The sequence below is a fragment of the Liolophura sinensis genome, chromosome 9, assembly GCF_032854445.1.
Source record: "Liolophura sinensis isolate JHLJ2023 chromosome 9, CUHK_Ljap_v2, whole genome shotgun sequence".
Taxonomy (NCBI): domain Eukaryota; kingdom Metazoa; phylum Mollusca; class Polyplacophora; order Chitonida; family Chitonidae; genus Liolophura; species Liolophura sinensis.
The window spans coordinates 31,581,332-31,596,264 of NC_088303.1; the positions used below are offsets into that span (position 1 = coordinate 31,581,332).

Below are 14,933 nucleotides of genomic sequence, written 5' to 3' on the forward strand. Positions count from 1 at the left end.
CTTTTAACTGAGTTTGATTTTTGTGCTGAAAATTCATAAAAAAAGCAACGTGGCTTGTTCTCTGATCTGTATTAACTGGAACATTTAACAAATGACTGTTCTTATTACAGGAAATTCACCTCTTGGCCACAGAATCTGAACATTTCAGCCCTACTTCAAGTTACCTGTGGCGTAGACTAGGCTATCGTGTTCACCAGAAGTCTCTCATTCATCAGAAAGTGAAAAACAAGATCACAAAAAAGGTGTGTAAACACCAAGTGACCAAGTTGCATATGACATGCAGAAAATTCCTCACACAGGGGAAGGTGTCATGACTGAGAGGTTAAGAGGCTTGTCTGTCAAGCGGAACCCTTCAAACTCCAGGCAGTAGGACCTTGACGCCATTTTATTGACATCAAATGCTTGTTGCCCTAGCTCCTTGTCACTATATGGCTGCAAAATTGGTGAAGTGGTGTTAAATTATTTGACCGTTCCCCTCCTAGCTCCTCACAATAAAGACAGAATGACTATTGTATTATGTAAACAGTGTAGACGTTACGCTACAATCATTTTTGTTGACATAACTTTTTGAAGTCCTGCTTTTACATTAGTTTCACTTCATGGGATTAATAAAGAAGCCGCCTACCCATTGCAGTGACACGCTGTGTACAGGTTCAGTTTCAGCCTTAGAAGTGGAATTTGTAGATTAGCCTGTTTTCAATGTTGGTGGGGGCCTTGGTTACAATAATCGGAAAACATTGCTTGTTTGACCGCTTGTGGAGTCTAACATTCATTGAAGACCACTTGTAGTCCAGTATAAACATGGTGTACATGCCTGCACTTCACATGTGGGAAAGTTTGTCAGTGAATTGCCCAAGGCAGTAGTTTGCCTCTCGCAGCCGGGTTCCCACCTGCCGTAAAACTAACCAGTAGGAATATCTGGCATTCAGCATTTAAATGCAAAGCAACATTTACCCATTTAGGCAGGCTTCAGATCTCAAAGAAATATAGATTTACGTCTTGCTTCTGGTTGTAACAGCTTGGGTGGCCTAGTGGTGGGAGTGCCTGCCTCGAAGTTGGGTAACCGGGGATCAAACCCGGGTCGGGAGCCGGAATCATACCAAAAACATTAAAAATGGTACCTGTTGCTGCCTCACTTTGTGTTCAGCACTGAGAGGTTAGAGCAAGGAAACAGGACTGGTGGACTCGGTGTCAGTATAGTGTGACTGGGTGAGGTGTCATGTCTGGTGTCTTCGGCATGATACTTCGGTAGTGGCATGGACTAGCTCTGCCACAAGAAGACACAGTATATGTATACACAACTGTTAATGATTCTTTGTTGTCGTATAACATATGATAAGTCTGATGATAAGTCTGACCTGAAGCGTAGATAAATACTTCTGGTTGCTTTTTTCATGTTTGACCTTTTCCATGTGTTAGGCCTTTTCCATGTTAGACCTTTTCCATGTGTTAGGCCTTTTCCATGTTAGACCTTTTCCATGTTAGACCTTTTCCATGTTAGACCTTTTCCATTTGTTAGGCCTCTTCCATGTTAGACCTTTTCCATTTGTTAGGCCTTTTCCATGTGTTTGATCTTTTCCATGTGTTAGACCTTTTCTTGTGTTAGACCTTCTCCATGTGTTAGACCTTTTTCATGTTAGATCTTTTCCATGTGTTAGACCTTCTCCATGTTAGACCTTTTCCATGTGTTAGACCTTTTTCATGTTAGATCTTTTCCATGTTAGACCTTTTCCATGTGTTTGACCTTTTCCATGTGTTAGACCTTTTTCATGTTAGATCTTCTCCATGTGTTAGACCTTTTCCATGTGTTTGACCTTTTCCATGTTAGACCTTTTCCATGTGTTTGACTTTTTCCGTGTGTTAGACCTTTTCCATTGCAGACTGTCAACCTGTGTCAGGTGTACTGAAGCATTATGTCAATGGATAGCATTATGTCTGTGAGCAATGTTACCTTGTTACATCTTTGTTATTGTAGACTGTCAACCTCTACAAGGGTTACAGTGAGCATTATGCCAATGAGGACATAGGGGCAGATAACCACCGTCTGTGCTGGCAGAATCTCAGCATGCAGGCAACAGTTGGTCCAACCCTGGTATGTGGATATGCTAGTCGTTCCCCTGTATGATTTTAGCTGAGACAAACTGTAGCTGTATTATAACTCACTGTCTGGGTTGGTCTGTTGGTGAATCAGACTTTTGACATGGGTAGATCTGTAAAAGTTTGATATCCTATATTTAAGTATCGGCCATTCCCCTAACTGGTATTTTAAGGGCAACATCTACGACATGTTGATGTTGCAGCTGCTATGAATTTGCTCTTGTTGGATAATAACTAAATTCCCTTCAGGTTTTGTTTGCTCATTTTGCCAGCTGATTGATTAAAATTGCAACTTGATATGCCATTTTACTACTTGTAAAATGTACTTAGTGTGAACACAAAAATGAATATGATGCAGAAATTTGAGCAGAAATCATGCATTTTACTGCTTAGATTAGGTAATGCTTTAAGATAGTGTTTCAAAAGAAATAGCGTGGAAAGAAGTTTTTATGACTGACATATTAGTTCTAATGATCAGACGTGGGAAGGAATGCCAGAAAGCTGCGGATGGTCATGTTTTTTTTCCAGGCTCTGCCTGCTTTCTTTTCACCCTATTGGTGGCCGCTGCCGTATAAATAAAATATTCTTGAGTACAGCAATCAAATAAATAAATAAAAATAAATAAATAAAATTCTAATTTCCCAGAGATTTTATATGGAGTAACTACCAATTTTTGTTCACATCTAAAATATGTGATAATAGGTTCGCATTTTCCAAGCTCTGATAGATTTTTTCTTGTTCTTATTCAGGATCAGCCCGAGAAAAACTGGCCATATCATTATGTCAAGGGCGTAAGTGTAATGTTTTGCACAGGTATAAAGTTGAAGCATCAGAAAGCTGAAGACATTACTGCTACTGCTATTATGCTCAGTTTTGTTATTCATGCATTTGTCCTCCTTTTGAGATATTACATAATGTTCAAATTGATGGAAAATGTACTGATACAGAAGTCTCAAAATTGTGATTAATTGGACATTTATAGGCAAGATATTTTTTACAGATGTAAAACATTGAAGGCAATAGGTTGTACAATTTGAAGCATTAAGCCCATGAAGTACAAATGTTAGATCGTGATATTTGTGTTCTCAGTGTTTATGGTCTAATAGAGTTTTTTGTTGTTTTTTTTTTCCTAATGACAGTTGGGAAAATTGCTGTATGATATCATTCTATACGATGTGAAGTTTGATGCGAACATCCTCAAGAGCTCTGAGGACAGGTATGAGCTTTAATCTCGTGGCAAATTAGTGCTGTAATACTGGGTCCAGAGGGTTCATTAGAACGGGTAACTGCCAACATTGGCCGTAGCTAGTATTTAACTGCACTCATTTCTGTGCCAGGTAGCTGACTACTTTTAGAGTACAGCCTGAAGCTCAACAACACCTGGCCTCGAGGTGTTTTTACTCAAGTCAAACTCAGGCTTAATTTTCAGTTACTTTACAAGTATGTATTCCTGTGGTATTTTTATGTTTATCTTCTTACTTCCTCACCGGCCCTGATAGCACAGTTGGGTAGAGTGTCTGCCTCGGGAGTTGTAGATCCAGGGTCAATCCTGGGTCGAGTCACACCTAAGACCTTAAAAGAGGAAGTTTTAACTTCCTCGCCTGGCGTTCAGCATGAAGGTGATAGTGCAACGACTGGTTGACCCGTATCAATATAATGGCTTGGGCGGGGAGGCTTACTTGCCTTCGGTAAGGCATCTCAGTGAAGCAGCACTAGATAAAAGAGCGGTGGAAATCCGTCCTGCAACAAGGAGGCACATTACATGCACTCTGAGGATTCCTTCGTAGTCATATGACTCAAAAATTGTTAAGTATGACGTTAAACCCCAAGCACTCACTCACTCACTCTTACTTCCTCACCGAGCCAGAACTGTAATTTATTTTCCAGAAGGAAGATTCCGTCATTTTACTCCATATATAGGAATTACGGTCACACAACAAAGGAAGAGATCAAGGTACGTGAAGTATTTAGCTGTGCCACTCCATATTTACACTGTACAGTACATGTGGGTTGGTTAAATTGTGTATTGTATTCTTTGAATTAATTTTAGATGTCAGTTACAAATGAAAACCACCAGAATTTAGGTTTAAATGAGAAATCAAGCGTTGTTCCACAGCATTCATAAGGAGATTGACTGATAACCGTTTCACACCTTGTCCTTCTTTGATTGAAGTCTGTTATTTGCTTTTATCTGTAAATTAGTGGGAATTGTCTGATTGTGATCATTGTACTATGGTGAGAAAGCTAACTGTGTATATGACTTCAGCCCCATCCCAACCTGGTTAAAGTGTATCAGGGTGCTGACCTGGAGGACCTTACATTTGAAACAAAAGAGTTACCCATGCTTGTGCCCCCGCTCCCGTGGATATCTGCCCAATCGGGGGGCTATTTGTTGTCCTCTGGTAAGTTAGGGAAGGGTATATTTTTGGCCAGGTTTCTGCTAGATTTTTCTAGCAAGCTTTCCTGAGATCATGATCTTAGTTGTACGATAGATTTCTCCTGCTGAAGCTGCATGATTGTTACTTGTCATTATTTAGTTCAACATGAAAGTAAACGAAATATTTAGATTATTGCAGTCTTGATGAAATTTTTGGAGCCACTTTATCTGTATTTAGATTTTTTACTCTAGTATTACGATTACTGTGAGTTCAAGTCCAGCTCATGCTGGCTTCCTCTCCAGCTGTGTTTTGGAAGGTTTTTCCCACCATAATGCTGGCTGACGTCACAGAAGTGAAATATTCTTGAGTCCGGCGTAAAACATCAGTCAAGTAAATAAATCAATAAATACACCTGTATTAATTGGATCAGCAGTTGTCAGCACCATTAAAATTGAAACAGTGTTTTTTTTTAAGCACCCAAGCATCATGTTTACACTAAAAATTATTTACTGTTTATGCTTTATCTTAAGATGCCAGTATGTTGCTGGAGTCAACACTAAAGTTTTGATTGGAAGAAAAGTTGCTGTGAAGCCACTTCGAGGAATGTCATTTTGCATTCCTGTGGTGAGATCACTCGTCTCAGGATGCAGTAACTGGTTTCATAAAGCGAAATTAGCTAAGTAAGCACTTATCTACCATGACAACATATATTCTAGACCTTTAGAGTGCACTAAGGTATTTGTTACTTCACACTCTGAGACTTTAATGCAATAGGGTTGCTGGTGACGATTGTGAAATTTAAACCGGCTCTGTCATCGTAAGAGGCTGATAATTACCACACCTGCCAGTCATATTTCTGCTCATTAATCCTACCTGTCGGTCACATGCTGTTGTTCCATTTTATCAGCTCAGCTCGTGCGTCTGCCTGACCAGGCTCAGGGACAAAAGAACCTGATGGGTAAGGTTGCCCCTGAGAAGCTGTATCCTGTCCTGGATGCCTTGAACACACTCAGTGCCTGTGCCTGGAAAATCAACAAACCTGTGAGTTGATAGTTATTCTTAAGTGTTTGTCCTGCTCCTCCTCTCTCCCGCCCCCCATTCCCTCAGTCTTGATGTGACACAGTTGTTAATTGTGTTTTTAACTGTTCTGGAGTTATCTCCCTTATGTTTCTGTTCAACAAGTTCAAAAAGCTTGAAGTTAATTTACATAAAAAATTCAGTGTAGATGGAATTATTTCAGTGAAGTGATCTTTGTTTATGCAAACTACTGTACACTATGATTAGGGATTTTATAGGTCAAACTGTCAGTGAAGTTCACCTCTGTGATAGTGCTAACAGTGTGTCATGTGACTTTTCAGATGCTGGATTTGATTGTGGATGTTTTTAATAACAAGGGAAATAAAGATTTGGACATTCCACCTCCAGTGTCTGAAGCGCCACCTATACCTCGGCTTTCCAAGTAAGATAATTCTGCAACCATCATAGGATTAAATTAGCTAGGGTTTTTTTGTTAGATCTAAAGACAAGTATCTGAAAATAATCAGCTATATGGGTGAATAGGAAATATGTTCGGTCATACATTACATGTACGTTGTGATGATGATCTGACTAATTAACCTGCTTGCTGGTCACGGCCACGATATAAGGTGCTTACCTTTCAATTGCTAAGTCACTCAAGATGTACATGTACCCTGTTTCTTCTAAATTTTGGGACACCTGGTCTGCTCATTTTAGCCAATATATATATAATTCTAGCTGGAATATTGAGTTTCTTTTTTTCTCACATAGTTAGACCATCTAATGAACAACATATTTAGATCTTTACTTTCCTAAAAGGCTGGTCAAGAAATGTAATGTTCTACTTACAACACTACTAATATCTGTCCCAAGTTTGAGAAGAATTAGGGTAGTTTCAATCCCATTTTGGGGGCCTCCATGGCCAAGGGGGTTAGCACTCCGGTGCGTCACAATGACCCAGGATCCTCCCATCCATGTGGTCACTGTGAGTTCACGTCCAGCTCATCCTGGCTTCCTCTCCGGCCGTATGTCGGAATATCTGCCAGAAACCTGCCGATTGTTGTGGGTTTCGTCCGGCCTCTGTCCGGTTTCCTGCCACCAGAATTCTGGCTGCCGTAGTATAAGTGAAATGTCATTGAGTACACCATTTAAAAAAATTCTCATTCTCGGATGATAAATTGTCAAGACCCAATGGCTCAGTTAAATAATTCAATAAATAAATATTTTCCGTGCTGAACATGAAGTTTGCATTGAGCTTTTTCATTCATACATCAATAAAATTTAATGCATTTATTGTTCAAATATCAGACAGATTGTTAAAAAACTAACAGAAACACCTTATCACGCCTATCTTTTTGACTTTCAGGACGATGTCATCAGAGGAGCGGTCCAGGGTGTACACTGAACGACTGCGGGTCAAACAGCAGAGGTCCGAGATGTACAGCCTGTGGTGTAATGAGCTGTATCGCCTCTCCATTGCTAATAAGGTATGCTTTTGAAAGACTTTAAATGTCCGATGTCAACACACATCTTAATCTGGATCAGCCTTCGGTTGTGTTTCATGAACTCCTGTAAGTAGCTGGTAAGGTACAAGTACTTTAAAATAGCCTATTAAGGATCTAATGGATAAGGAGCACAGCTACTTCAGTGTTTAAATCCTACCATCACCTGATGTGGAATGTCAATTTGCATATTGCCAACTGAAAATCATGAGCCATTTTATGGAAAAGAAACATTAGCTGGCATTTCAACAAGATTTAAGCAGATTCATGCAAATGGGCAAATTGGGAAGGGTTAAACCGATTGGCAGTTACAGTGGGAACTTTTTCTAAGGCTACATACCTAAAGGCAGCCTACGGGCTATGTCAGTGACAACTTTTTTCAGCCTACAGCACAATTTTTAGCTGGTTCAGTTAAATTATATCAAAGGGAAGTTGGTCAAGTAGTTCAGATGTTTGTGTTTCAGTTGTTAGGACACTTGTGGTGAAGATTCAGCTAATGAAAGATTCTGGTGACTGCTTTTAAACATTTTTTTCAGTAGGTCTGCTTAATTATGATGTAACAGACACACCTTTGTGATGGCATAGTGTTAACCAAGAATTGTTAAACTGGGAATGCCAAAATTTAGGGATTGCATCTTCATCGTCCGAGGGTAGCAATGGGAGTTGACCAAGTGGATCGCAGGGAGCCTACAGGTCGGGGGCCAGGGGCTGCCTAGGTCCCTGGAAGCTCTTGGTTTCCAGATTGTCTCTGATGCCTGAATTTAGTGATCAAAAAAAATTACAAACAGGACATCAACTTTTTTGAGGAAAGAATGAAGAGTTAAGAATCAAAATTTGATGAAAAGTGATATTTTTGTTTCATTTCATGATCTCGTGCAAATCTAGCCTATCACCCTTGACATATTTACACATTTATATCACCCCTTGATTCATTCACAATTAAAATTAAATGATAAAAGCAGCAACAGTATTCGGAGACAATTAATCCAGTAAGCCATACCCAAAGTTTAACTGAGCTCCAAAAGCCCTGAAAATCAAGAGGTAAGCAGGGCCACTTGACATGGAAATCCAAGGGAAACCTTCCTCGAATTAGAAAAAAGCACCACATGAATAAGATTTAATGTTGTAGGTTGTTCTGATAGGCCCTCTATATAGTGTATTACATGTACATGTGACTGATTACTAATGACATGTAGGGGCCTCCATGGAACAGTGCGTACTAGCGCAGCGTAAGGACCCAGGAGCCTCACACCAGTACGGTCGCTGTGAGTTCAAGTCCAACTCATGCTGGCTTCCCCTCCGGCCATACGTGGGAAGGTCAGGCAGCAACCTGTGGATGGTCTCGGGGTTTCCCCTGGGCTGCGCCCGGTTTCCTCCCACCATAATGCTGGCGGTCGTCGTATAAGTGAAATATTCTTGAGTACGGTGTAAAACACCAATCAAATAAAAAAATAGATAAATGACATGAAAATAAAGTCATTAAGAAGTTCAGGTAATAGAGGATTGTAGCCAGAAAACCAGCCAGCTGTGAACTTTTAATATTGGTTAAGTCAAGATATTTGCAAGACCAAGGATCCTGGCATAGACCCTATCTGTAAATACCGTTAGTAAAATATAAGGTATTATTAGACCAAAGCTTTCAGGTGCGGGAAACTAAAGTGAATTGTAGCTGATAAAGATGCTGACATTTGTAATGAATTTACTACATTGCTGTGACGTTGAACCTTGCATGTAGTATCACGTCACAATAAAATCTTCCCTTTAGTTCCATAGATGTGATATATAGATGTGATTAAATTTACAAGCAAACTTTAATTTCAAAGTTATCCCGATTCCTGCCACTCCCTGAGTTTCATCGCTATTCAATACTAAAAGCCATCAAAACATTTTTGCCAAAATGTCTTCACTCTCCCCTTTTCATAGCCCCTGTTGCAATCTTCCCATTAGTTTTGGATATGTTTCGGTTGTAATCGTCCTCTCTGTCCAATCAGAACCGCTACCACTGCTGTAGCTGTAGCTGTCAGACGCTGTTTAACATAGGTGACATTTCTGACAATTTGTTGGAAGCTCACTCATTGGTCCATAGCAGAGACATGGCCAATGGAATGGAATTTGCCAACACAGTGAAGTAAAAGATGCACAGCTCGTTACAGGAAGAGCTGAGCTGTGCATGAAATATTCAGCCGTATCTTCTCACATCTGACTGTGCAAATCGGGGGGCACGGTTCACCAGCTAAAGTCATGTGTGTTAGCTGGTTATCCATAATGGCAAAGTAGTGCCTTTGTTGTCAGCATTAGTGTTCTTAGTTTCCTACTGTATTACACAATTACAAAGTTTATTTGTAGCTTGCCATGGTGAAGCCAAGTAGAGAACATCTAATGGTCTCAAAATACTTCCAGAATGTTTGCTATAATCAGTATATTTTGTTTTCAGTTTCGAGATGAGATATTCTGGTTTCCTCACAACTTGGATTTCAGAGGACGAACCTACCCGTGTCCGCCACATTTTAATCATTTAGGTTTGTGAGCCTTTCTCTAATATGTTAATGGAGTTAATGTAAGCCGCAAGTGGATGGTTGATGGGGTTAGTGTTTTGTTGTCCGTTCCATTTGGATGGTTGATTGTCCACATGCGGTTGTCCGTTCCATTTGGATGGTTGATTGTCCACATGCGGTTGTCCGTTCCATTTGGATTGTTGATTGTCCACATGCGGTTGTCTGTTCCATTTGGATGGTTGATTGTGTAATTGGTTGTCTGTGTCATTTGGATGATTGATTGTGTTATTGGTTGTCTATTCCATTTGGATGGTCGATTGTCTGTGTGATTGGTTGTCTGTTCCATTTGGGTGGTTGATTGTCTGTGTGATTGGTTGTCTGTTCCATTTGGGTGGTTGATAGTCTGTGTGATTAGTTGTCTGTTCCATTTGGATGGTTGATAGTCTGTGTGATTGGTTGTCTTCCATTTGAATGGTTGATTGTCTGTGTGATTGTTTTTTTCTGTTCCATTTTAGTGGTTGATTGTTTGCATGTTTATTTGTTTGCATGTTTACTGGTCTGTTCCATTTGGATGGTTAATTTTGGTTGTCTGTTCCATTATAGTAGTTGATTGTCTGCATGTTTACTTGTCTGTTCCATTTGGATGGTTAATTATCCACGTGTGGTTGTCTTTTCAAGTTAGGTGGTTGATTGCCCATGTGTGCTTGTCTGTTCCATTTGGATGGTTGATTGTCTGTGTGTTGTCAGTATATTCCCAGTGTTATCATACTAGTGTGGCTGTAACAAAACTTCTAACATACCTCCAAAAACTTTAACACTTAAAGCAATGGTGAGCAAAGTGTGCTCAAATTGATAATCTATGCACAGTTTCCGTCCTTGTCATGGACACTGGGACGTGTGACCCGAGTTGAAGTTTAGGCCTGAGACTGCTGAAATTTACTCCAAATGGTCATCAAATTCTCCACAATGCTACCAACTCAGGAAGCACCTTCCATTTCAGCTTCAACTGAATCTACAAGTTTCTCCACGAAATGAATCATTCACTTTTTTTATTAGTTTGACTACAATTCCTAGAAAACATCATTCTTCAGTCGTCACAAAACTGTTGTGTTTGAATTTATAGCTCGAACTGAAATGGAGAGGTGCTGGTGGGAAATGTGCATTTATTGGTCAACAATTGCCACATCCCGCCCATTCCATTTGGAATGGACTTGCCCAAGATCATAACACCACAACCTACACTGTTACATATTAACAAAAAGAAGAGAGTGGTTGTTTTCAGTGTTATTTCCCCTCTAATGGCCTTATTATTTCATAATGATATGTTAGAATAGAAATAAAATGTAGTTTGCCTTGTTTAAATCACCTAGACAATGCACAGCAGACAGGAGTTGTCATGCACAGCAGACGGGGGTTGTCATGCACAGGAGACGGGAGTTTTCATGCACAGCAGATAGGAGTTGTCATGCACAGCAGACGGGAGTTGTCATGCACAGCAGACAGGAGTTGTCATGCACAGCAGACGGGAGTTGTCATGTACAGCAGACAGGAGTTGTAATGCACAGCAGACAGGAGTTGTCATGCACAGCAGACAGGAGTTGTCATGCACAGTAGACAGGAGTTGTCATGCACAGCAGACAGGAGTTGTCATGCACAGCAGACGGGAATTGTCATGCACAGCAGACAGGAGTTGTCATGCACAGCAGACGGGAGTTGTCATGCACAGCAGACGGGAGTTGTCATGCACAGCAGACGGGAGTTTTCATGTACAGCTGACAGGAGTTGTCATGTACAGCTGACAGGAGTTTTCATGCACAGCAGACAGGAGTTGTCATGCACAGCAGACAGGAGTTGTCATGCACAGCAGACGGGAGTTGTCATGCACAGCAGACGGGATTTGTCTGCTGTGCATTATCTAGGTGATTTGAAGATGGCAAACTACGTTTTATTTCCTAGACTATACGTGTCTTAATATGCCATTCTCTGTTATGCCTAATACCAGTCTGTAGTGTGTCCAACACCAATCTAGTGTGTCCAACACCGGTCTATGGTATGTTTGGCTGTTCCTTATGATTTAGTAAGATAACTGTTGTTTTGATTCTCATGCAGTAGTTTATTTGGTATATTTCATACGTTCCATTTTTCCTTCTCCATATACGTACATATTATTTCTGGTATTACGTTTTTCCTTCTGCATAAGTGTATGTCTTTTTCTCCACAGGAAGTGATGTAGTAAGAAGCATTCTTTTGTTTGCAAAAGGGAAACCGCTGGGTGAGAAAGGACTTGATTGGTTGAAAATACATCTGGTCAACCTGACAGGCTTCAAAAAAAGGTATGGAAACATGAAGCTATTGATATTTGTGAAGATTGAAACAGGTTTGATTATTTATAATGCTCCCCTCAAGGAACTTATTTCTATGAAACTTAGTATACATCTTCCCTATAATCTGAACTTGTGCATACTTAAGTTTATTTACAATCGGATTATTATTTTCATAATTACTCCTGTCCAGGTACTTAATGCATTAAGGGATTTTCATTTAGACTGTACTCTCTTCCATTTGCTTCATTTCTCCATTCAAACTGGATGTACCAGTAGTGCAATCAGTGCACACGACAAATGACTCGTGAAACATTCTATATGAAGCTAAACTAAGCAACATGATGTCGTGTCAATTCTTTTAAGGTTTTTTTTAGTTTCTTTTTTTTTATTTTTTGGAAATGGTGAAGTGTTCCATTTTCCAAACAAAAATCAAATAAATAAATAAATGTTTTCGGAAATGTTGGAAATGGAACGTGGGTATTTCAGACATCTAGATTCCATTTTTCAAGCAAGTTTTTACCTGTGTGAGGCAAAAAACTAAAGACTTAATTGTTTAGGTCAATAAGAGAAGGGATGCTTTGAGGCACTGGAGCACTTTGTAATATATAATACTTATTAGTAAAATATGTAAAGGATGTAATCTGAAAGCTGTTCATTTTTCTAGGTCATCAAATGTGGAACGTTTAGAATTTGCCAACTCATTGATGGCCAGCATCTTGGACTCTGCTGATAAGCCCTTGACGGTAGGCAAATTCTTGTCAGGAGATTGCAAGGAGAAATGATTAACCTGTGAAGATTGTTTTGTTCATCTCTGATTGATGATTGATATAAATCACATTTTGAAGGAAGAAAATCAGTATAATTATGTGAATTCACCTGTCCATGAAATGGGAGAAAATGAATGTATGTTTATGTTACTTATCAACTATTTGGTGTATTACTTTTTATGGGGAACTGGCCCGGATAGCACAGTTGGTAGAGCGTCCGCTTCGGGACCGGTAGATCCAGGATCAATCCTTGATCGAGTCAAACCTAAGACTTTAAAAGAGGAAGTTTTCACTTCCTCGCTTGGTGTTCAGCATGAAGGGAATAGTGCAACGACTGGTTGACCCGTATCAGTATAATGGCTCGGGCGGGGCGGCTTACTTGCCTTCGGTAAGTCGTCTCAGTGAAGCAGCACTAAATAAAAGAGCGGTGGAAATCCGTCCTGCAACAAGGAGGCACATTACATGTACATGCACCCTAAGGATTCCTTCGTCGTTATGTGACTGAAAAATTGTTGAGTACGACGTTAAAAGCACTCACTCACTTTTATGGGGCTGATGGTAAGAATCGCCAGGGGTCCATTATAGAGGCATGAAAAAATGAGAAGTAATTGCTGGAACATATTTTAATTATGTTTGGAGTGGTGCTTACATTTATTATTCGTTTAGTTTCGTGCCACAAAAGATTATCGAATCCGCTTGCGCTATTTTGAGGATCATGACGGTAAATGTCACATACCAGTCGGTACCTTGATCGCCTGTGATAGCATTTATACATTTACACCATGTAAGGTAGCCTATGTTCATGTATTTAACAACTCCTAATAATATTTAGTCCTACCTTATGGCAATTGAGCGCTTTGTTAGTCACCAAAATGGCGAAAATAAAGAATGTGGAAGTTTTCAGACAGCAGGTATGCCATTTGACCGTATTAGACTATACACTTCTAAAATTATAACAGGGTGTACTGAATACACATGACCATTTATGTGTATGCCTAAATTCCTGAAAGCTATAACGTACATGCAAACAGTCCTGTCAAAGTCGAAAGTAGATTTCCAAAGTAGTTTATGTGTGCGATGCTCTCCACAACATGTTAGTTTTCAGAAACTGAAAGTTACAGCAAAGGCCTATGTACCACTACCCACAGTCGTTGAGAATGACTACTGTGTTATTTGTATTTGTGACATTCTCTAGTGTTTGCCATGAAGATGATGTAACAAGGGCTAAAAAAAACAGTTATTTGAGTTACTATACAGCAAGTTCTCCTACTGTACTGGGCATTAAATCATCCTAATATCGCTCCCAATGTGTGGTTTAATTCTACACCAATCTACATAAAAAATTGCCAGTCGCATTCAGCAAGTTGCCATAAAATGAAATAATACTACAAGCCCTGCTATCAAAACAAAATGAAACTGTAAAGTTGTATTGGAATAAACCCAGTAGGCCTACAGCTGGTTTGAGCTGTGCTGTAATAAATTCATTCCTCTTAAAGAAGAACTGAATTAATTAATTTATTCTAGAATGTTATGACAAGTCGTAATACTAGGCAATTGACATGTACATACATATACTTGTAGTCCTATATGTAACTACATAAATCTCTGTACCGGTAGGTCTATGTAGCCCAATACATGTATGCACATGTATGTCATTTGATTTTCTCAACCCCGTTCACTCAGTCAACATCACACTTTCCAGGCTTATTGCCGGGGACCTAAAATAGTTAAGTGTTGAGTATGTTCAAAAAAGTGTGTACTGTGGTAGGGAGTACCGCATTACCTCTGAAAATTATCTGTAGCACTGCTTACCCCTTGGGTTCCTGCCCAACAGTTGATCTTCCTAATTGCGTGAATTTCAACAGACTTATTATACAGAGTTTTTAATGGTCTGTTGAAGAAGTTATTTGTTAAATTGTGGAATGATGACTTGTGCTATATGTGATGAACATTTGGATGTAATCCTGAAAAGATGGGGAAAAGAATGTGTCCTTGCCATATTTGTACTGTTGAGATACAACTATACAATGTAGGGACCAAAACATGTATTGCATTATGATATGTTGCCTTGATCTGTTGCCACATATGGCAGTGGTACAAATAATGAAGATTTTCATGCTCACACTAACCAGACAAAAAGAAATGGGAACAACTTAGTTGCAAAAAAAATTTTGGGAAAATGTCTGCAATCATACAGTGTATCATAATGTTGAGTTCTGCAGCAATGCATTCTCTTTAAAGTCATGTCATAATGAGGTGGGGCTGGGTCCTCCATTACAGACGGAATAACTGATCGCCCCCTTGTGGGTGGAGAAGACCAGTGAATTGTATTAAAAGACAGTTGGTCATTAGT

At 39.6% G+C, this 14,933-nt stretch overlaps 1 protein-coding gene across 1 annotated transcript in view; it reads left to right on the forward strand.

Moving 5' to 3' along the window:
• LOC135474802 (DNA-directed RNA polymerase, mitochondrial-like) overlaps positions 1 to 14,933 on the forward strand; it is a 31,958-nt gene that overhangs the window by 7,128 nt on the left and 9,897 nt on the right. Inside the window, exons 8-19 of the mRNA XM_064754399.1 lie at positions 111 to 242; positions 1,976 to 2,092; positions 2,847 to 2,888; positions 3,237 to 3,313; positions 3,985 to 4,051; positions 4,364 to 4,499; positions 5,383 to 5,516; positions 5,834 to 5,934; positions 6,859 to 6,979; positions 9,429 to 9,513; positions 11,711 to 11,822; positions 12,478 to 12,556. Of these exons, the coding sequence (XP_064610469.1) occupies positions 111 to 242; positions 1,976 to 2,092; positions 2,847 to 2,888; positions 3,237 to 3,313; positions 3,985 to 4,051; positions 4,364 to 4,499; positions 5,383 to 5,516; positions 5,834 to 5,934; positions 6,859 to 6,979; positions 9,429 to 9,513; positions 11,711 to 11,822; positions 12,478 to 12,556 (1,203 nt within the window). The remainder of the gene's footprint in view (positions 1 to 110; positions 243 to 1,975; positions 2,093 to 2,846; positions 2,889 to 3,236; positions 3,314 to 3,984; positions 4,052 to 4,363; positions 4,500 to 5,382; positions 5,517 to 5,833; positions 5,935 to 6,858; positions 6,980 to 9,428; positions 9,514 to 11,710; positions 11,823 to 12,477; positions 12,557 to 14,933) is intronic.